The following is a 23,163-nucleotide window of genomic DNA, read 5'->3' on the forward strand; positions in this document are numbered from 1 at the left end:
CAAGCTTTAGGTTGTTGTTTCATTAACTACAGGTGCCCGTATCACAGGGCTACTAGTCCGCCAGTGTCATTCCCTGTTCTACATCCCATTTCACCCACCCATAAATGAGGGTTAAGGTCCTGGCAGCCTCAAGGAAAAATTAAAGGCTTAGAGCACACAACTCAACAAAGGTCCTCTACCCTTCTGGGCTTGCTCCCAACTGCCGAGGAAATATAATTTTAAAAATAAAACTCTCCCAACCCAGAAAACCTCTCCACAAAGGTAGTACATTAGAAAACCGATGGGGTTTTTTTTTTCTTCAGTCTTACTGATTTCCTGAATATGTATTATAATAAAGAATGTAAGGTATGAGGGTAAGGGGGATCAAATATATGGTGATGGAAGGAGAACTGACTCTGGGTGGTGAACACACAATGGGATTTATAGATGATGTAATACAGAATTGTACACCTGACATCTACGTAATTTTACTAACAAATGTCACCCCAATAAATTTAAAAAAAAGAAAGAATGTAAGGTAAGGAGCATGGAATAGTCTGGTGGAAAGAACTTGGGCTTTGAGTCAGGGGGTCTGGCACTCAAATTTGACTCTTTCAATCACTAGCTATGTGACCTAGGGCAGATTGCAGTTTGAGCCTCATTTTCCTCAGCACTTTTTCCCTCTTTCCCCGTGGTGCTTTTGGAAACAGAGATTGATAAAACAATTCCTGCCCTAACGAAGTTTAAGATCTAAAAGAAGGTGTGAGATAGAAAAGGAATGATAATGTGTGCAGAATAGAGTATCTCGAGAGATGTTCACACAAAATCCTTTACATAGTCAAAGAGAGACATAACGTTGAGTTGAAAGGAATTCCAAAGGGATCTCAGAAAGTTTTATTATTGACAAAGCTTTAAACCAGCTAAAATTCTGCTGCAAAGACAGAGAGGAATCTCCCCTGTACATAGCCAACCAAGCCCATGCAACCAATTTCTAGCATGTTCTCAAGATGTTCACCAGGCCTGAAATCACTTGACAGGGCATTTGTCACACACAGTTCCTTCTAACCATCACAGTAATTGGGAAACGACCTGTGCTAGCTTATCCAGAGGAGAAATAACTTCTCATATCTTTAGGACAGGAGATATTTTTGCAGATTGGAGCAAGGCACCCTGGGATGTTAGGCTCCTACCCTCCACAGGAACTGGGAGTTAGGGACACTATCTACCTGCATGTTTGCATTGCAGTGATGGCTGCCAGTCCAGGCCAATCTGTGAGGCTGGTCACAGCCTATTTAGGCATTATCATGATATACGTATATTTGAAAAGGACACAGAAAGAAATTTTGAAAGAAAAGGGAGGGACAGAACTTACACAATGCAGAAGTAGTTTTGTTTCCAGTCATCTAAGGGTGCATGTACTGTGGAAATATGACATCAGGGTGAGCAACAAAGGTTTCAGTTTTATTTAAAAAATACATTGTGGGATGTTATGCAGCCTTAAAAAGGAATAAAATTCTGATGGATGCTACAACATAGATGAACCTTGAAAACATTATCCTAAATGAAATAAGCCAGACACACACACATAAATACACACACACTATATATATACACAAATATATACACAGATATATATATACACATATATACACAGATGTACATATGTGTATATATACATGTGTGTGTATATATATATACACATATATATATATATATATATATTCCATTTATATGAGGTACCCAGAGTAATCAAATTCATAGCAACAGAAAGTAGAACAGTGGTTACCAGGGGCTGGTTGGAAGGGAAAGTGAGAGTTACTGTTTAATGGATACAGATTTTCAGCTGGGGATAATGAAAAATTTCTGGAGATGGATGGTGGTGAGGGTTGCACGACACAGGGAATGTATTATCTGCCACTGAACTGTACACTTAAAATGGTTAAAATGGCAAACTATATATAGTGACATATATGTATATGTACATGTATGTATATGCATGTTTATAAAATAAGTGTATAACCTGGTCATCACCACGAAGAACAACTTCTTCCCCAAAGCCCAAGCTATGCTCTTTGCACTTTATAGGCAGGTTGGTGGAGAGGGTGGGAGTAGGGGGAGTCAGAATCTCTCCTTGGCTGCCATTACAATCTAGACATTTTACCATTTGATTCCTACTTCTAGATGTTCTCCAAGTGCTGGGTCGGAGGCAGCAGACTTTTTTCTTTAACAGTAACTATTACCAAAAACAGAAAACATTTCATGTCTAGCTCATTGACATTGACATCTACGGGCTTCATTTCCTGCCCCCTGCCCATACATCTGTGGTGAGTCCTAACCTACATTTCATTTCCAAGCCTCAGACCTATTACTGTGGCTCTGAAAACAGAAGTCTGCAGAAGCGGCATTTGGCAGAGTCTTTCGTTTTCTTGCTCTACTTGCCAGCCTCGGCTTTATCTTACCCAAAAGAGAGGTTCCTGAAAATTGATCTGTAAATGGAATTTGGAGTAAGATAAATTATATTTGAAAGGTTATCTGAAGGAATCATAAAAAGAAGTGTTCCTGGATAGTGAATAAATTGTCTTCTTTTTCAGTGCTTCTCAATCTTTTTAGACCTCAACTCCCAGAAATATGAAATACAGTTTACGTCAGCCCCAGTATACACATGCATGTGTACAACTCACCCAATATTTCACAAAACAATACTGACCTTACTACATGGGATACATTCTAAATTTTTCCTAACCTCTCCTGTAAAAATGCAGGTTGCAACACACTAAAACTGATTTCATGACTCATTAATAGGTCTGAAATAGCCCATGGTGTGAAAACACGATACCAATTTAAATATTTTATCAATCTGGATGTTTCTTATTTGCATATTGTGCTTATAGCTTAACTGCCTGCATGGCACATTCTATAATATATAGTGGAGAAAAATCTAGTCCCTATGCTATGAGAAGCAGTGACTCTTGCAGACTCTGAGGGGGGAGAAAAGGTAAGGAAAATTCACCTCAGCTTTGTGCTTCTACTGCCAGCAGAGGGATTAATAAATTCTTTGTTTTCTCTGACCAAGAAATTAACCTTTGTTCTGTGGTAGATTGTTTGAAGAAGAGAAACAAACTTTTTTTCCATCTCTTTATTCCTGTAGAAATTCAAAGCTCTTTTGGTTTCTTAATCGCCTCTTTGGTTCCCCTCCCTTCTCTCAGTGGCTCATCAAAAAGAGTTATTCAAGTCCAAAAACAATTAAATCACTCAACACGCAGATCTGTATTCGTTAAATGGTGTCCTCTCCACTAGCCCCCACGCCCCCACCTCAAGCCAAACAAGGAACACCAGAAAAAATCGGGGCCGAAGGCCGCATAAAAGAAAGTGAGTAGAAAGAAGGAACAGGATGGCTTTCTAGGTATTGGCAGAGTTAACTGGCTAGTCCTTTTCTTTTGGCTTTGCAAAGTGACGAATGTTCAGAGGGAGAGCTGAGTGCCCAGGAGTGCTGGCCAGCATTTCACCTGTGCTTTGTATTCAAAGGTAGCTCCGGGCTCCAGGGCAGTGGGAGGGCTTGGCTTTCCTTTCACTTTCTCAGGCCGCCAAACCTGACACCTGGGGACAGAACTACAGTTCCCACCACGCAGTGAGGCAGCAGGAAGAAGGGGCACTGAGGGCTGAAAAGGAAAACAAGGAGAAAGACAACATTACCTGCTTGCAGAGGCCAGAGAGCCAGAGGTAAGCGACAGGTGAAGCTGGAAGGCGAGGGCTGCAGGATGCAGGATGGAGGATGGAGGGCCTCTGCGGGTGTACACCGAGCTTTCTCCTTGCAAGGCGTGTAGGCTCAGTTCAGGAGGGCTTGTGTGAAAACCCTGAGGGCTTCCGTGGTGGGGGGGAAACATGGAAGAAAGATTTCAGAGCAAGTTATAGTGATAAGACACCGGAAGTGGAATGGCTTTCTGTATTTGAAAAGTCAGACGGAGAAAACAAGGTGGTTAAATTGTGTTTCTCATCTGCTAGGTCCTTTAGCCATGGGTGATTTCAGAGGTGTCCAAGAAAGGTACAGAATCCTTCCTCCACTTAAACCTCAGGGCTTTTACATACAGATTGCATATTTGTGTGCATTTCAATTTGCATGATGAGATAGTCTTCTGTTCTATGACTTTAGAGAAAACCAAAGAATAAACCTGGGGGAAATGAAGATGGGTGTCTCACGGCAAGAGCAATCTGCCGCACATCCAGTTTCATCATCAGATGGGATTAGGTTTCATGTGTTTTTATGAGACCCTTGGTGAAAAGACCCAACCCACATCCTGTGAAGAACAGTTGAAGGACCTGGGGATATTTGCCTGGAGGGTATATGCTTGCTGCTCCAAATATCTGATGGCCTGTCATGTGGAATAGGAATCTGCTGGCACCTGGCATATAGCATGAGGAACCCCGGAGAGGTAGATTTCAAAGCCATGTAAGTTAGAGCTGAGCATGAAAAATGAATTTTTGTAGGACGTAGTGGGTTCCTCCTGATCAAAGATATTGACGCACAATGCATAGCTAAGCAGGAAGGCTAAGGTCGGAATGAAGTTTCAGGTGAGTGACTGTGTTGGCCAATGCTTCCCAAACCTGCTCATCAGAATTACCTGGACACTCTGTGTGTATGTGCGTCTGTCTGTCTGTGCATGTTTTAAAATATATTTAGCACATCTGAGATGGGCTTCAGGAATATATATGTATTTTTAATTATCTCCCCAAATGATTCTGATATAATTGGTTAGTTTGAGAAACACTGTCATTAGAAACGTTATTTTCCAACCCATGGTAAAATATGCCACAAATATTCTAGCCAGTTTTTATTAAGAAGGTTCTCAAAATCTCAATTTCCTGGTCCAGCAAAATGAGGTGCCAACCAGGAAAAAGGCCACGTCACTCTTTCCAAACTGACTTCTTGTCAGTCCAATCTTGTGGGTCCTGGTTGCCGGTTGCCTGAGTGTTCAGTCGTCAGTAGTTGAGGGCTCTTCTCCCCATGTGAAATGGAGACAGGATGACAGCGCCGCATGTCCTCCAACTGATGAATGCCAGTTAAAACACTCCTGTGGGCATCTCTTCTGCCATCTTCCTGCTGTCTGGACACTCAATGGAGCACGGGGCACCTGTTCTCTATGACAAGGGTCTCCATCAATGCTGTCATCTGACAGCGTAGACTGCATACTGCGCCCAGCAGAGAATGGCGGTAGGACCTCTTCCTTCTGAGGACACCGTCAAGTGCCAACCCCCCTAAGGCAGGTGTGGGCTTGTGGGGGCAGCTCCTTTGTACCTGACCAGTAATTAGTGTCCTTTTCCTACGAGGTGTTAGTGCTATGAAAGCAATGATCCCCCTCTGCCTTGTTCTGCCCTGGACCCCAAGAGCCCAGAACAGTGCCGGCGCCTGGTACGTGCTCACTAAAGAGACGCTGAATTCCTTTTCTTTCTTAGCTCCATTCGAGGTGGCAAGAACCATGCAATCCTCCAACTCAGCCAGGGCAGCAGATGAGAACTTTGACTATTTGTTCAAGATTATCCTCATCGGGGACTCCAACGTGGGGAAGACATGTGTGGTGCAGCGTTTCAAATCCGGGGTCTACACAGAGACACAGCAGAACACAATTGGGGTGGACTTCACCGTACGCTCCCTTGAGATTGACGGCAAGAAAGTGAAGGTCAGAGGGGCATAGGGTCGGGTCCCCTCTTTTAGCCAGGGTTCCTAACACTGAAATACATACCTGAGGAATAAAAGGTTAAATACAAAACATGAAGTAAAAGTACCAGGAAAAAAACATAGGTGTATTTATTTTTATCATTGTGGAATGAGGAAATTGAGCTTTTAAGTAAGTCAGGAAACCAGAAGCCATAAAGAAAAGAATTGCTCAATCTAACTATCTCATATAGATGACTATATATAAAGGTCAAATTTGTACATAGTCGAAAATATCAGGGCTGCCCAGTTAGCTCAGTTGGTCAGTGTGGTGTGAATAACACCAAGGTTGCCGGTTCGTTCCCTGCACGGGCCACTGTGAGCTGCGCCCTCCTTACAAATAAAAAAAAAAAATACTATACGCAAAGTCAAAAGATGAATGACAAATTCGAAAGAAAGATTTGCAAATATGGGACTCAAAAAAGGGCTAACTTCTTTAATGTGAAAAGAGCCCTGATAAATATCTAAGAAAAAGCTCAACCAATACAAAAAGTAAGTGATTCACAGAGTGAACACAACTGCTATTCCACAAATTTTACAACAACTAGCTCATAAATTTATGGAGTGATGTAAAGGTGCTCATCCTCACTCATAATTAAAGAAATAAAAAAGTGAGATACTGGGGCTGGCCCAGTGGCTCAGGCGGTTGGAGCTCTGTGCTCCTAACGCCGAAGTCTACCAGTTCGATTCCTTGACTCCTCCAAGGGATGGTGGGCTGTTCCCCTTGCAACTAACAATGGCAACTGGACCTGGAGCTGAGCTGCGCCCTCTATAACTAAGATTGAAAGGACAACAACTTGACTTGGAAAAAGTCCTGGAAGTACACACTGTTCCCCGACAAAGTCCTGTTCCCCTTTCCCAATAAAATCTTAAAAAAGAAAACATCATAAAGTGTTGTTGAATACATAATAAATGGATGTTGTTTGGGATCCTGATTGAATAAAAACAAAAATAAAAAGACACTTTGGAGGCAATCAGGAAAATTTTGATATAGGCTGGGTGTTAAATGATATTAAAGGATTTTTGAAAAGCTTATTAGCAGTGATAACGGCATTGTGGTTATGAAAGAAAATGTCAATTTTTGTAGGGATGTGTATTAATAATGTAAGTTGGGAGGAAGTGACATGATGTCTGGGATTTCTTTTAAATAGTACCTCAAATAGATCAACAAAAGGGACTAGATGAAACAACAGTGGCAAATTCTTTTCTTTTTCTTTTTTTATAATTTTTTTTTAAAGATTTTATTGGGGAAGGGGAACAGGACTTTATTGGGGAACAGTGTACACTTCCAGGTTTTTTTTCCAAGTCAAGTTGTTGTCCTTTCAGTCTTAGTTGTGGAGGGCGCAGCTCAGCTCCAGGTCCAGTTGCCGTTGCTAATTGCAGGGGGCGCAGCCCATCATCCCTTGCGGGAGTTGAACCGGCAACCTTGTGGTTCAGAGCCTGTGCTCCAACCAACTGAGCCATCTGGGAGGCAGCTCAGCTCAAGGTGCCATGTTCAATCTTAGTTGCAGGGGGTGGAGCCCACCATCCCTTGCAGTATTCAAGGAGTTGAACTGGCAACCTTGTGGTTGAGAGCCCACTGACCCATGTGGGAATCAAACCGGCAGCCTTTGGAGTTAGGAGAGTGGAGCTCTAACCACCTGAGCCACCGGGCCGGTCGGGCAAATTCTTGATACTTGTTAAATCTGGAAGATGGGTACATAAGTGTTCATTGTTCCAGTCTCTCTAGTTTTGTGCATGTTTGCAAACTTTAAAAAATAATTTTTGGAAATAATGTGAGGGTATGAAGGAACACATACCCTGTGACACTTTTGGAGGGTGTATATATCGGTGTCATTGCTTGAAATGGTAATTTGGAAGGTGTTACTATGAGGACACTCCTAAACATGAACAGCTAACCGAGTCATCTTTTAAAACCAAAACAGTTCCGCCAATGCCATCACCTTTGCCAGTGTTACTATTAGTGGGCAGGCTCAAAAGATTAAACCCCAAAATTGGACGAAGGGATGACTGAGGTAAAAAGGCAAAACCACACCAGACCCCAGGACAGCGGATTCCCCCTCTCTCATGTGTCCCAGAGGTGGTGGTCCCCAAACCTGAACGCCCAACCAATTCGCCTTGGGGAGAAACTGGAAAATCAGATTTGTGGGTCCAAGCCCAGACCTACGGAATCTGCATATCTAGAAGTGAGTGAGACCCAGGCAGCTGTATTTTTCAGACAAAGTAAGTGACCAAGTTCCTATCAGACAAGGGAATTCCTGAGGCCATCCCCTTTCCAACTCTTCTCCAGATGCAGGTATGGGACACGGCCGGCCAGGAGCGCTTCCGGACCATCACCCAAAGCTATTACCGCAGTGCCCACGCGGCCATCATTGCTTACGACCTCACCCGAAAGTCCACCTTCGAGTCCGTTCCTCACTGGATTCATGAGATAGAAAAATATGGAGCGGCGAACTTGGTCATTATGCTGATCGGTATGTCGTTTTCAAAGGGTTTAAGTCTGCATTTCTGGCTGCCTCTGCTGATGGTGAGCTTTTCATGTGTTTCTGAAACCATAAAAAGTACAAGTAGTGGACAGGACATCAAAAGAATCTGGCCCAGAAATTCCCATCAGGTTCACTTGACAATTAGGCGTGTGTAGGTGTGAACTTAAGAATACAGATTCCAAGGCCCCACCCTAGAGTTTCTCATTCTGGGGACCTGAGATGGGTCCCAGACCTCTATGCGTGGGATGCCACAGCTGATTCACTGCACACTCTGTGTCGACCACACAGGAAGCACTGTGTAGGTTGAAGTTCACAGTCAAATGGCTCCACGTCCCCAGGAAGCCCCTTAGATAACTGTGGCTGACAACAACGTTGAATGACTTCTTACACCGGTTAACATCCTAAGCGAATCTTAAGGACCAACACCAAAACTAACAGCAACTGCAAGTACACAACGTGAGCTCACAGCCTGAGATGTGAGAGGTCCAATGTACATTCAGTAGGGTGTTTACGTTTCTGTCACTTCTCCTGAGTGTTAGTTTTGTGAGCAGGGCTGCCTTTTCCTCCCTTCTGAGTACACCACTGCTTACCAGGTGGCCACTTAATTTCGGCAGCTGGCTGAGGCCCTTGCTCCTCAAAGTGTGGTCTGAGGACCGGCGGCATCAGCACCGCTTTTGAGTTTGTTAAGTGCGTGATCTCAGGCCCATCCTGGAAATACCCAGTCTTCATTTTAACAGGATCCTAGAGAATCATACGCAAATATGCAGACCGAGAATGAGCTAAACATACCGTGTCTAATGGATTATTTATCCATTGAGAAGCACAGCCTAGCTCTGTGGCCAGTTACCCTCTGAGCCTTAATTTCCTCACCTATAAGATGGGATTCATACTTGGCTGGATGTAAAAGTTTAATGAGATAATGCATACAAATTGCTTAGAAGTGCCTGACACATTGTAAGTGCTTAAAAACGCATAAGATTTTTTTTCTGGAAGGTTTGTTTTCAAGGAACTAACTCCTTTATGTTTTTCAAATAATGGGGGGTCGTGGTAAAGGAGCGTGTCCCTGGGAAAAGCCAGCAATTGAGCCCCAGCCAGAGCAGAAACCACAGTGGCCACCCACCGACGAGCAGGAAGTGGGGATCCCTTCTCAGGTTGGACTCTCTGACCCAGCCTCCTTGCCCTCTGTTGTGCACCTACTTCCTGTCTCAGAATGATTCTCACATGCAGGATCATGTGGGCCTGCCACACTCTCTCACCCCTGTACCCCACTCACTGAATCTCTCAAAGCATCACCCCACTGCCTGCCCTTCCACAACACCCTCCTTCTCTCAGTATCCACTAGCTCACATTTCTCAGAACACAAATCCCATTCCCCGCTCCTTCTCGCCATGACAAAGCCAACCTGAGGACAGCAGGCCTGGGGAAAGGTGCCCACCCTGGCCTGGACCAAGCAGCAGAGCCCCGACGGAGGTGGCAGTCACAGGATGTAACGCCTGCCAGGATGGGTTGTAGAAGAAGTCGCTGCCCACCCAGCCCACTTCCCATTGCTATCAGGACTCCAGAAAGGACTTGTTAGTTTAGAACCATTTTCTTTCCCCTAAGGCGTTGCTGTTTGATTGGTAGTTGAGCCCCCATCTTACACACAGACTTGAAAACGTGCTGTTTTGGAACTCACTCTGTTTCTCCTAAGTTAAAAAGCCAAGTCATTCCAGGGCCTAGACTGGGCTCCCCCTTCCTGCTGCATCAGATCAAAAGCCAATTCCACAGCCCACTGCCAAAGCAAATGCCCCTCCAATTTCATCACCTCATTTCTTCAGAGGGGCTGTGTCTTGTCCCACCTGGCAGGACCAGAAGAGAGAGATTAGTGAAGCCAAGAGGCAGCTTCCCACGTGGAGAGAAACTTATCTTCTTGGGGGAAGAATGAGATGCCTCCTCTCTCCTTTCACTTCTTACCCAAAGGTCCCCTCTGGGACCAGAAACTTTATTGATGTGACTTCTGATATAAAGGACACTTCTGCTAATGACAGAGTTCAGAGTTCTAATAAACACTGACCCCCAAAAGAGCCGTATTTTTTCCCCAGCAACCACTTCTGCAAAGCACCAAGGAGGAAGCTGGCTGAGATTTCCAACACCCTTCAAAACAGCTGCTTCTGCCTAGCAGGGGCCCACTCGCAAGGTGCGAGGAAGAGGCTGGTGACAGGTGACATTTACTAACCACCCAGGAGGATCCAGGCACTGTTCTGAGTGCTCTCCTGGGCCACGTCATTCAATTCTCTCAACAATCCCCGCACTGTATTTTCTATTCTGCCACCACATTTCTTCACACAAGTGTCTCTCTCTCTCTCTCCAAGTTTCCCTCACCCCTCACCGCCGCCACTTCACCATCACACAAATGTCAGAGACAACCGCACTGACCTGTACTGTTCCTCCTTCCACGGCCACTGGCAGGAAGTCCTTGTTTAAAATCCTCTTTGGTCGCCCACTGCGCTCAAGATAATGCACAATTTCCTGAACAAGATTAGCAGGTGCCTGCTCTCCTCCTGGAGGTGGTTGTCTTATCTTCTCATCCCCTCTGCTTTGTCCCTAACTTCTTACATACGCTCCGTCGGAGTAAGGGTTTAGGAGGCAACTTCCTTCTGTAGGTTATCCTGGAAGTCTTCTCATAACTCGCTTCAGCATCTGGTCTTTCCCCTCAGGATCTCAGGCAAACCTTTCACTTGAACTCTTGTCATGTTTACAGGTCCACAATCTCTCACTGGAAAAAGCCCTTAAGGCCAAAGATTTCACAGTTCAGAATTCATCGGATCTGAGAGGGTACATCCTGGGTTACATCACCCCCTCGCCAGGGTCTGGGCCAACACCCCAGGGTCAAACGTATGACTGTTTATGCACTGAAATGTATGAACAGTCACACAAAGCAGCTTGAGTAAAAACTCCTAATGGTCAGTCAGGGCAGATTTTACTATGAGATGAATTATCATAGAAACGCAGGGGTTCCAGAGATTTTGGGGTCAGGAAATGTGGGTAAGGGATGGCTCGCCTGTGCCTCTACCAACTGGACCACACTTGACTCTTAGGCTGTGTTATTTCGTGGCCTGTGTGGGATCAGTCAATTCTTGTATAGCTCTTTCTGTGTCTGCGTGTCTCTCTCGCCTCCCTACAAGATGAAGAACCCCCTTCCTTTGGGGCAGGACCCGTCATCTCTGGGTGCCCACACAGAACACTTAGCAAAGAAGGGCTCACACTGCAGGAGCACACATGTGGTTTCCTTCCCTCCACCAGGTGGCCAGGCTCATCCTGAGGTGGGCAGTCACCCCCCACTGAGAGGCAGGACAGTGGACAGTCAATGCTGGTGTGGCGTCAGGGCAGGAGAGGACACAGGTCAAAAAGGTCACAGTCAGTGTGACCCTGCCCTGAAGCCACAGATCAGAGTGAGGGAGGCGGAAGAGGGGTCCAGACTCCCAGCTCAGTAGGAACATCCCTGCCCCCGCCAAGGGCTCTCACACCTTTCTTCTGGAAGCAGAGCTATGCCCAGGCTTAAGCCTCACAAGCTATAAAAATGCACATAGTTTTCTTGAAAGTACAAACGTGAATCAGTTTCCTGTGGCGGCTGTAACGAATTACCATAAACTGAGTGCCTCAGAACAGAAATTTCTTCTCTGTTCTGGAGGCCAGAAATCTGCAATGGGGATCACTGGGTTGAAATCAAGGTGTCAGCAGGGCCAGGCTCCCTCTAGAGGCTCCAGTGGGGACAATCGGTTCATTGCCTCCTCCAGCTCTTCAGTGACTGTCAGCATTGGTCTTTAGGTCACTTCCTCTGTGTGGTAGTCAGGTCTCCCTCTTATAAGGCTGCACGTGGTCACATTTAGGGGCCACCCATCTCATCCAGAATTATCTCCCAGACCAAGATCCTTAACTTCATCACATCTGCAAACACCTTTTTTCCAAATAAGGTAACATTGACAGTTTTCAGGGATTACAACCTGGTGTCTTTGGGGCCATTTTTCAGCCTATCACAGTACCAGGTGGGGTAATGTCTCCTGAAGATTCTTGGATTTCACCTTATTTGGGGAGAATATGATCTAAATCTAGCTTTCTCAATGAGCTGGTTGGTGACTCTGATGATGAGGAAGTATTTTTCCAATTTTTTTTATTGGGATATATTAACATGTGCAAAGAAAAGTACACAAACACTGACTTATCACAAAGGGAACGCTTGTGTAAACAACACCTGGGTCAGGAAAGGATATTACCAGCACCTTCCCAGCAAGCCCCCTTCCTGTCCCTCTCAGTTATCTCCTCTCCTTCTCCCCCAAAGGTAAACACATTATGACCTTAATGATAAAATACTCCATTTTCTTTATCATTTTACCACCTAAACCTACACCCCAAATGTTGCACTTCTGTTACACTATTGTTTCTGAACTTTATATCGATGGAATCATACAAATGTTTTTCTCTAAGCTTCTTTCCCTCAACGTTACGTTTATGAGTTGTATCCACATTGTTGCATGCAGCTGTAATCCATCCTTTTGCATAATTCGTATAACATTCTTTTAAGAATACACTACATAGTACATCTCCTTTCTCAATAGATGGACATTTGAGTTGTTTCAGCAATTGGGAAAATGACTGCTCTGAACATGCTGGGATGTTTGCTGAGGCACGTGGGCACATATTTCTGTTGGGGACATACTGGGAGCAAAACTGCATAGTCTCATAATGGTCTTACGCTAGTAGATAATCTCAAATCACTTGCATATACATTTGTCCAAACCCCTTGAACAGAAAGTCTGTGCATTTAATTATCTGTAAATTATAGCTTAAAAAAATCCTTCATTATTCATTCCACAGCCCCAACCCAGGAATCCAGATCACAATCTCCTCGGCTACACCAGGCCCCACCCATCTCAGTGTCCAACACTTCGTAGTTGGGGGAAAAAGAGCAAAAAGAGGAACAAGGTCTGAAGGAAAAAGGGAAAACACTGAGAGAGTCCGTCTGGCACAGTCTTTACCTTGATAGATTTAGAATGACGGTCCCTCCCAAGAACACAGAGGCTCTACCTACCCCAGCCAATAATACAATGCACACCTCGGGCCCATTCCTTGCAGCTCTTAAAGGTCTTACCGAAGAGGGAATTAAGAGAGTGGTTCTGTTGCCATTCATCCGTGCTTTCATTTTCAGTATCTTTGCCCTCTAGTACTATATTGCAAATCATTGCATGTCTGCATGTTGTTGAACTAAAATGTTCATTTAAAAGTTCTTTTTTTTTTCTTTTGTCTTTTTTAAAAAAAGACTTTATTGGGGAAGGGGAACAGGAGTTTATTGGCAGGACTTTATTGGGGAACAGTGTGTATTTCCAGGTTTTTTTTCTAAGTCAAGATGTTGTCCTTTTAGGCTTAGTTGTGGAGGGCGCAGTTCAGCTCCAGGTCCATTTGCCATTGTTAGTTGCAGGGGGCGCAGCCCACCATCCCTTGGGTCGAACCAGCAACCTTGTGGTTGAGAGCCCACTGGCCCATGTGGGAATCGAACCAACAGCCTTTGGCATTAGAAGTACGGACTCCAATCACCTGAGCCACCGGGCTTGCCCCTAAAAGTACATTTTTTAAAAACCAGGGTGAGTTACTCAATGGAATATTTCCTTACCTCTCGCTCGCAGGGAACAAATGTGACCTGTCGGAAAAGCGACACGTTCTGTTTGAGGACGCCTGTACGCTGGCCGAGAAGTACGGCCTCCTTGCGGTTTTGGAGACATCTGCCAAAGAGTCTAAGAACATCGATGAAGTCTTCCTGCTCATGGCGAGGGAGCTGATCGCCCGCAACAGCCTCCACTTGTATGGAGAGAGCGCCCAGAACCACCTCTCGCTGGACTCCAGTCCAGTTCTTACGGCCCAGAGGCCGAGTGAAAAGACCCACTGTACTTGCTGAATATGTGCACAAGTTATGTGCACTAGTTGCTCCCATCACAGGCCATCTCTGAAACCAAAGATAGCCGGATATCTAGTGTCTGCTGAGTAGCATTTCAGACCCAAGCGTTGACTGGCCGCTAGTCTTCCATCCTTCTCTCCTGGATGGGCAGCACATCTGCCTCCATTCACTCCAGAGGCCGTAACTGAGAACAGGGGACGCCACGGTCTTTCTTCATTTTGCAAGGACTTAAGGCACGTAGGTAGGAAGAGATGGTTTGCTCTTTTTCATCTTTTCAAACTTTTCTGGCTCCCCTACCCTTCAACTGTGTTTCTGCTGAATTTTGTTTCTCGCTTGAAGAGGGTAGTGAAAAAGAAAAGGGAGCATCAAGAGAGGGGAGAGGATGTTTGGGACATTGGGAACATTTGAAAATGGCTCGGGCCTGGGAGGATGGAGGGAAAGCCTGCAGAGATAAACCAGAATGCTGTTGACATGTGGCTCCTGACATTCACACCTCAGGGTTTTAGTTTGGGGAGCAAAGCCATTGGACATAAAGACCATGAACACCATCTTGCCAAAGAGTCAGGAGCCATGTGATGGAGACAGCATTGGACTTCACTTTATGCTGTGTGGGTCAATTTGACCACCCTCCTGGGATGTAGTCAATTTGTTTCTAAACACCAAATTAGGCGGTCGATCAGAAGTCATTTCTGAATTGAAATTATATTGGCTTATAGATGACCAGCAAACCAACAGTGACATCGCTGTGTGGCCCTGAATGTGCCACTGACCCTCCAGAACATGTGGGTAACACACCTTGTTTTCTTCAGTTCCCGGATGGTTGTTGCTGAGGTGTCCCTTGCAGTCATAATAAGAACCACAAGGGCTGGTCTAGTCACAACACTGGCTCCAAACATGGCAGTGTCTGTGGGGGCCTTTCCTTGGCCCAGGTGAGTGTCCCCAGGTATTTCTAGCCTTTAGCATCACCGTGCACAGGCCTCTGAGACTCACAGGTGGACTGTGGCTGTTGAGTACTTGAAATGTGGTTAATTCGAATTTGAGATGAGCTCTAAGTGTAAAACACACACCACATGCTAAATGCTTAGTACCAAAAAAAGGATCTTCCTGATAATTTTTATATTGACTGTATGTTGAAATGTTATTTTAGATATCCTAGGTTAAATAAAATATATTACGATTTCACCTGTTTTTGTTATTACATTGTAAATAAATTCTGAAATAACCTATGTCACACACCACTTATTAGACAATACAACAGATTGATAGTTCTCACAGTGTAGTTCACCAACCATACATTTGCAAGGGGCTGGGGGATGCTTGTTACAGATTCCTGAGACCAAGCACTGACTGACTGAATCAGAATCTTTTCCCTAATCCACACTTGCCAGGTGATTTTTCCACTTTTCCAATTTTTCCACATTGAAACTTAGGAACCATGATGACACAGAGGTTAGGTGAGGACCGGAGCAAGATCACAGAGAATTAAGGACATGTTATTTCAATATGCATTCACTGTTAAAGTGAGCAAGCGACCATTCAGGAAATAGGAGGGATATCGAGTTATAAGCCAGAGAAAAGAAATGTATTAAAGCAGATGAGCCTTTTTCACAAGCATTTTATTATTCGAAAGGGTTACGGGGAGCAGGAACTCACTGGTCAGGAAGTCTATACCCAGCACGGTTTTCATGGGAGGCAACAAGGAGAGAGTTGTTACGTAGGGATAGGAAAATGGAGTAAATCAGGGGAGAGAGTGAGCAGAGAGGACAGGTGAGATTCATGGCTCACACCACTTTTCCATCATTTATCTGCACAATCAATACTCTGCAAACCTCATCAGCCTCTAGGATTATGCCCTCTGGGGATTATCTGGAATTAAACATTCCTGCCAACAGGTTAGACATGTGAGAACAAGGTCACCTGAACACTAGTAACCCGTGATTGACCAGCCTGGGCTTCTGGTGGGATTATAGGGCCAACAGAAACCCTTAAGTACATTCGAAAAGGATGTGAAGGGCCTCCCCAGTGCAGCAGCTTCAGTGGACTAGCGCCCCCAAAGGACGGCATGAGAAAGAGGCACAGGATTCTCCCAGGCTGTGCACCAAGGTCCTGGGCGCTGTGAAGTGTGCTCAGGCAGACGCCTTTACAGCTCTTGTATTAACTGCGTATTAACTGAATTCTGGCATTTTCCTTTCATCCCCCAAATGGTAGAGTTGGTAATAAGTGGCTTATGTGAAATTAAGTTCCAAAATGGACACTTTGGAAAAATAAAAAGATTTTAAATGTCTGCTAGTGTCAGGTACTTTTCCATGTGTGAGAAAATCATTCAGTTAGTATTTCATTGTTCATAGATTATTCCTGACCTCTTCCCCACTCTATTTCTGGAAAGATCTATCAGTAGTAATAGGACTATTACTACAATAGTATTAATAACAGCAAACACAAAAAGCAATTACTATATGCTCAGCACTGGACCAGACACTCTTTATATGAACTCAATGCGTCCTGGCAGCCGTCTTTACAGTAGGTCCTATTTACGATTCCTATTTCTAAAATAAGGATATGACACCCAGAGAGATTCAGGCCACACAGCCAGTGCGTGGCAGAGTCAGGACGCAGACCCAAACATCCTGGTTCCAGAGCCCACTCTTAGCAGTTACACTACAGTCCCTCTCAGATAGTCACCAGCATCAGATCTGGGCTCCACCATAGTAACCTCTCCTCATCCTCCACACACACACAGAGAAATATACTCATCCCAAGGCCTACTCTCATACGTACATGTCAACATCATAAAAGAAGGCCAAGGGGAGTGGACGAGTGGAGAGGGAAGGGTAGAGTCAGGGTAGTTGGTGGGGTGCAAGAGTCCAGTCCTACCTAACTGCAGGGGAATATCGGGGAGCTGTGCCTGAAACACGCCAGGCCCAGCCTGAGTCCACTTCCTTCTGATCAGGGGTAATGTGGAAACTTGGGTTCACTCTCGTCAAGGTTGTATGGTGACCCGAGGCAAACCAGGCTGTTCTGTCAGCCTGGAGCTGAGCCATTCCAGCACCGGGGTGAGTTAGATGGAGAGGACGGGAAGAGCTCGGCAAAGCAGCTCTCATCAGTGTGCCCTGCGGGGGGTTTGCAAACCTCCGGGTGACAGAGGAGAGGTTCTGGGCATTCGTTTCATCAAAGGCACTAATAGCGCCTGCTTCCATTCCTCATTTTCAGAAATATCAAGCTGTTCAAGAGCCTGTGATCAATTATTGAGTGAACAAGTACACATGCTCACGAGATTTACGTAGCTGGTCTACCATTCAGCAGAAGACGGCTCGCTGCTAAGGTGGTTTAGACATCATAGTTTCTCGTTTTATTCGCACCCATACAGTGTTTAATTTATATCCCCAAATAATTGCTGAACACTGGAAACACCTGGAATGCTGAAGTGAAAGTCCAGAACACAGAATCATCCGGAGATCGCTCTTCACCTGACACAAAAATTCCATTTACTGATGAATCATTTTACTTACCATTACTAGTTGCATTTACTTATTCTTATAGTGTGTCAAGATGTCTCTAGAAGTTGAAAAACCACCATTTAAAATAGACCACTGAAGGATGATTATATCCAATTAGTTTTTTCATTTACTGGGAACATAAATTATCCACACAAAATGTGTTAACCTTTTTAAAAGTTCCTTGCAAATAGCAACCTGAAACCTTCTCATCTGATTTAGAAACAAAGTTCCAATTACAAAAATAAAATTTATGGGGGGCAGCCCGTTGGCTCAGTTGGTTAGAGCCCCGTGCTCTTCACAACAAGGTTGCCAGGTTCAATCCCCACATGGACCCTGTGAGCTGCGCCCTCCACAACTAGATTGAAACAACTACTTGACTTGGAGCTGATGGGTCCTGGAGAAACACACTTAAAGTAAATAACAGTTTAAAAAATCAACCAATCAATAAATAAAGTAAAATTTATACCAGTTTAAAAAACACCAAACCAGTTACTGAAGCACAGAATACAAGCGTTCGCTCTATCAGATCACATGTTTGGTTTGCACATGACTCTCCACATTTTACTATCTATTACCAAATTCAAACATGGGTTATTTTAACATTCAGCAATATCCTAACATAAATAAAAATAATGTGCACAGGATGTAGCTGTTAGGTAATGCCTCACGGCGTGTAAGTCCTGTCCTGACCCTGCACAGTATGAATCTGGCAAGTCCTTCCCATTTGGGGGGCTTTAGTATTCTCCACTGAAAAACGAGGACGCCTCTGCATCCTGGCTGTACATTGGATGGGCCACAGCGCTTCCCAAACATGCAGATTCCCAGGCCCCTGCCCCGGAGCTATGCTTCAGTAGGTCTGGACTAGGATCCAGTACTTTTTGCAATCACTTCAGAGCACAAAGTGATTCTCACAGGCCAATTCACAGACTGACACTTGGGCATCACAGACAGAACTGATCTGTTACTCCTACCAGCTCGCCACGCTCAGCACCTAAAACCTTAAACCTTAAACCTAAACTTTAAACCTAAAACCTAAAACCACAGAGATTTAAAGCAGACGTGGAAATGCCAAAGAAGCGCCACTGCTTTTGGCAAGTTTCTGCTAATCAAACGCAGGCTGTTTACCTTGCTCTCGGCTTTAGCATCACTGTATTTGTCCTAAGGGGGGTTTAGGGTTAAAAAAAGAAGTATCAGAAAGTTTCCTGACCTAAAAGAATTCAATGTTCAGCAGGAACAAAGTTTACACATTTAAAGTGAAATAATATTGCATGGTTAGTGGCCACAATAACTGTCTGAGTAACAGTATCAGGACAGGGAGAAAAGCACCAGGGCTGGCTGAAGTGATCTGGGAAAACGTCTTGGAGGATACAGGACCTCCACGGGCCCTGGAACAAAGGATTGGATAGCGTGACAAAGGGGTTGTATGTGAGTAGAAAGCATAGGTGGCAGAAAGCCCAGTGCTTAGGGGTGAAGAAGAGGGTGTGTGCTAGAATGTCATGGGGGCACGTGGGTCACTCTGAAGAACCCAGAAGAGAGGCTGGTGGATGTGATCCTGCTCCTATAGACAAAATATCCCTAAGGATCTTGAGAAAGGGAATTACATGACGCTGTTGATAGAAATGCATGAAGCCAAGGGGTTGGACCAAATCTGAGGAAAGCATGGTTTTCAGTTTTAGAAAACTGAGGGTTGTAGTGGGAGTTGGGGTATCCGAGATATCTACAACTGGGACTAGGACCTGATAAAAGACCAGGCCTGAGGGAAAAGGTGACGCTGTCAGACTGTCATTGTTTTGGTGACAACGCTATCACAGCCCGCCATGTGTATGTCCCTTGCGCTCCTCCACTAGACTGTAACTTCCTTTACGGCAGGTGCTATGTTGTCATTAGCTTTAGTTACATATGGAAATTCCTTCAAGTTTGTTGGTAGGATGAATTTTTAGCAAGGGTGAATGAGAACAGATAAGAGCCCAGCGGGGACCTTAAGGAATGCCCATAATTAGGGGGAACAGGAGGAGCCAGCACTTCAGAAGAAATCAGACAGGTCGTGACAACCAATGCTGCTCCAGGAACGGTCTGCACACTCTTCCGGTCTGTGGCAAAGGCAGCACAGAAACTGAGAGCGTTCAGAAACTGCCCTATGGATCTGGCATTGCCGCAACACGCAACTTTATGTCTATCAAATCCAATCACAACTTCGGGATTGTACTGAGGAGGACGTTTTTTATGTCGTCATTCTAGTCTTTCTCAAGAGTACTGGCCCATGATGAATTGGAAATAAAAAATAAAAGACAACTGGTCCTTGACCATGAACAATTGGGGTAACTTTGGTGTAAGATAACATTCAAGATTGGGGAAAACAGAGCGCAATTGTGCCAACTGCTGTAAGAAGCCAAGGAAATGAACAGAAGTTGCCTGCAATACCGGATTTGGCAGGCACGACACTGGGGACCCATGACAACGTATTTCTGGTAGAATGAGGGCCATCAATGAAACCCACTGCACCTGGCACAGTCATCTCACATCTGGCCTCTAATCAGAAGGACATACGTTTGAAGTCCCTCTAATCAGAAGGACGTACGTCTCACAGCTTATCAGCTGTGAAAACTCCAGGCAAATGACTTCAGCTAAGTTTCAGGCTCTTCCCTTGTAAACCAGATACCACTTACCTCAGATTGGTGTAAAAATACAGTGAGAACTAAAAACCGGTGAGTACGGGGCCTGGTACATTGTATGCACTCTATAAATGGTAGTTCTTTTTAAGTCATGGTAGAGATCCCTCCATCTTCTAACTGCAGATTCAGTGTGTGGGCTCCAACATCTCCAAAGCAGCAGGTGGTCTGAGTGGGTCACATGACGCCAATTCATGTGCAAAGAAGTCTGGGAAATGGAGGGGATCGCAGGGACGGTTTAGATGAACAGTTTCTGCAGCATCTGTGCTCTCAGCACCCAGTGCAGGCACAGCGCCTGGCAGAGACTCAAATATCTGTAAAAGAAATGGTTGCCTTTATCTTATGAAAAATGCCATCCATCAACAGTTTCAACACACGGCAAAGGCAGGGGAAGAACGTGAGTGAAGGCACCTGTCTATACCAGTAAAAACAAGCCCTGGTTAAGAGGGCAAACTCATCACCAAAAAGCAGTCTTCCTTTAAACAAATCTTAGAAATCCATAGTTGCACATTTTAGATTATGTTCACTGCTGACAAAGACAGGAGTCCATACAGCCAGCTGGGAGCCAACTTGCAAGTGTTTACGGAGGGGAAAAAGCTTTTGATTACAAGGAAACTAAAGGCATCACTAGAACCTGAAAGTACTTTTATCTGTTCAGGGACCACATGGTGTCTCTTCTATGCAGAGGAGGGAGCTGCAATAAAGACCTGGTAAGTTCTGCTGAAGTAAGATCTTGGGTATTTTCTATGGTCAGCAAAGGATCTCTTCCTGTCATTGAATACAAAGAAATAAGCACTTTGTTAAAACAATTTGCTACACAACAGTTCTTTTATCTAAAATGGAAGCCTGTTTCAATGTGTGTGAAGTCATAGAAGTTGTGGAAATTCATAAAACGCAACCATTGTGGGCGACAGTGATACTGTTAATCATTTCAGATATAACTTACAAAGGATTTACTGTCTTTTAGTTCTTTTCCCACTTAAGGGATAAATCCCTTTGCTGCTCAAGCCTATGAAACCCAAGTTAAAAAATAAATCCCTCAGAAACTGCTTCTAGTGTTTGAGGGCTGTTTAGAAACTTATCTTCTAGCTTCCCTATTTACAGCTGTTTAAATAATTGCTCACATATTTAAAAACCATAGCACAAAATCTCATTCTTATAAAAAAAAATACATATTTCCCTTAGTAATATTATCAAAGAATAGGCAAAAAAGTAAGTAGTTTGTAATGTTTTTCCTACTAATAACGTCTGTATACCACGCAGTGATTTTAAACCATAAAATCTGTTCAATACAATGTACTTCAGTACCTTGAACAGAGCCTGAAAATTATAAATTCATTATTTTAGATACATATTTGTTGTTTAATTTTCCTAATGAGTTCAACAGATGATTTTAATACAGGGTAGACTGTTATACTATGACAACAAAACTCCAAACTCTCAGTGGCTTTGCACCCACAGGTTTATAGTTTGTCTCTCAGGTCAGTGGGGTGCCCTGCTCCACCTGTGCTCACCCTCTGCACCCAGGCTGGTGGAACAGCCACCTTCTCAGACATCAGTTGCCATGGAAAAGGGGAGAATGAGGTTAAGTCCCGGACTGCTTCCTGAAACTGTCATCTGGAAATGATATGTCACTTCTGCTCACTCTCATCAGCCTAAGAAAGTTCGATGGGCTTTGCAGCTCCACTGTGCACTCAGAAAGCAGAGACCTGGACATCTGGTGAGGAGCAACAATGACTACAAACACCTTCTATCAATATCATACCTCCTCCCTTCCCCAAATCTCGGGCAATATTTGCTTCACCATTTCCCCCACTTGTTTTAAACGATGCAGTGTGTGTCCACAGGAGTCAGTCACAGATGTAAACACTTGTGTGGTGGCAGGAAAGAGGCTGCGACTGTAGTTTTGTGCGAGAAAAGTGAGACTCAACCTGTCAGCGCTGGTCCCGACCTTTTGCAATTGGCAGCCACACCAAGGGCCCATTCAACGCAGACAGTGACAAGGTAGCAACACTCATTCCGGATTGGCTAACGTGGACTTCCACTGCCTTTCCCAAGATGCAAAGGGAGGTGCTCCACACACAAACATACCTAAACTCCAGAAGCTCTTAGCGCCACCTGGTCACACCTAGACCGTTATGTTCTCCCCGCCGGTGACTCAGATATGCCAACAGGGCAGCTACTGATGAGCCGCTTCCTGTTTTCCAGACACCAAGGAGTGGAGGCGGCTTCTAAGTCTCTCCCCAACTCGCTCCCCCAACCCAGCATGGCCTCATCATAGCAGCTGAAGTTTCTGGAAGGGAGCAGCTGTTACATGAGCTGACAAGATGACTACTCAGTGCATCTACCGCTGTTACCATGACTACAGTAAGTCACAATATGCACAGTTCCTAGATGTGGAAACATCTTCCACAGCATAAACTGATAGATATTAAAACTAAGATACAATAAGCACTGCAAAAGGTCACGGAAGTTCTCCCGTAGGAGTAGCAGAATGGTTTATTTTATTAATAAAATTCATAGACTAATTAGGAAAAAAACCACCTTTTCAAACTGCAGTGTGTTGTACCCCACCTGCTGCTTGCGGGTATGAAGGGGGCCCCAGTGCAAACATATGGCAGCAGCCAACTGGCAGTGCCTTTGACTGGCAAGGACGGCCTAATAGCCACTCTGGCAAATTCTAACGCAGAACAGTTTTGATGATCCCCACTGGTAAGGGTTCCTCTTTATCTCTCAAACATTTCTCAGCAGGCGAGACGTCTTAGGAAAGGTGTCCCTTTTCTCAATGAAACCATCTCCACAGAAATTTGACTAATTGATGAATTGATCAATGAGTCAATGAAAGAAAGAAATGTTATGCATATTTCAAACAACACATTACACAAAACAGAAA

The 23,163-nt window shown here is 44.6% G+C and overlaps 1 protein-coding gene across 1 annotated transcript; it reads left to right on the forward strand.

The window, feature by feature from the left end:
- The first annotated feature begins 3,494 nt into the window (after positions 1-3,494).
- On the forward strand, positions 3,495-16,388 carry RAB19 (RAB19, member RAS oncogene family). Its single transcript, XM_081038413.1, has 4 exons — positions 3,495-3,699; positions 5,431-5,654; positions 7,980-8,163; positions 13,836-16,388. Exons 2-4 carry the CDS (start codon positions 5,454-5,456, stop codon positions 14,102-14,104), a joined length of 654 nt encoding a protein of 217 aa, XP_080894539.1. The 5' UTR covers positions 3,495-3,699; positions 5,431-5,453; the 3' UTR covers positions 14,105-16,388.
- The last annotated feature ends 6,775 nt before the right edge of the window (positions 16,389-23,163 follow it).

Source organism: Rhinolophus hipposideros, assembly GCF_964194185.1.
Source record: "Rhinolophus hipposideros genome assembly, chromosome: 25".
Taxonomy (NCBI): domain Eukaryota; kingdom Metazoa; phylum Chordata; class Mammalia; order Chiroptera; family Rhinolophidae; genus Rhinolophus; species Rhinolophus hipposideros.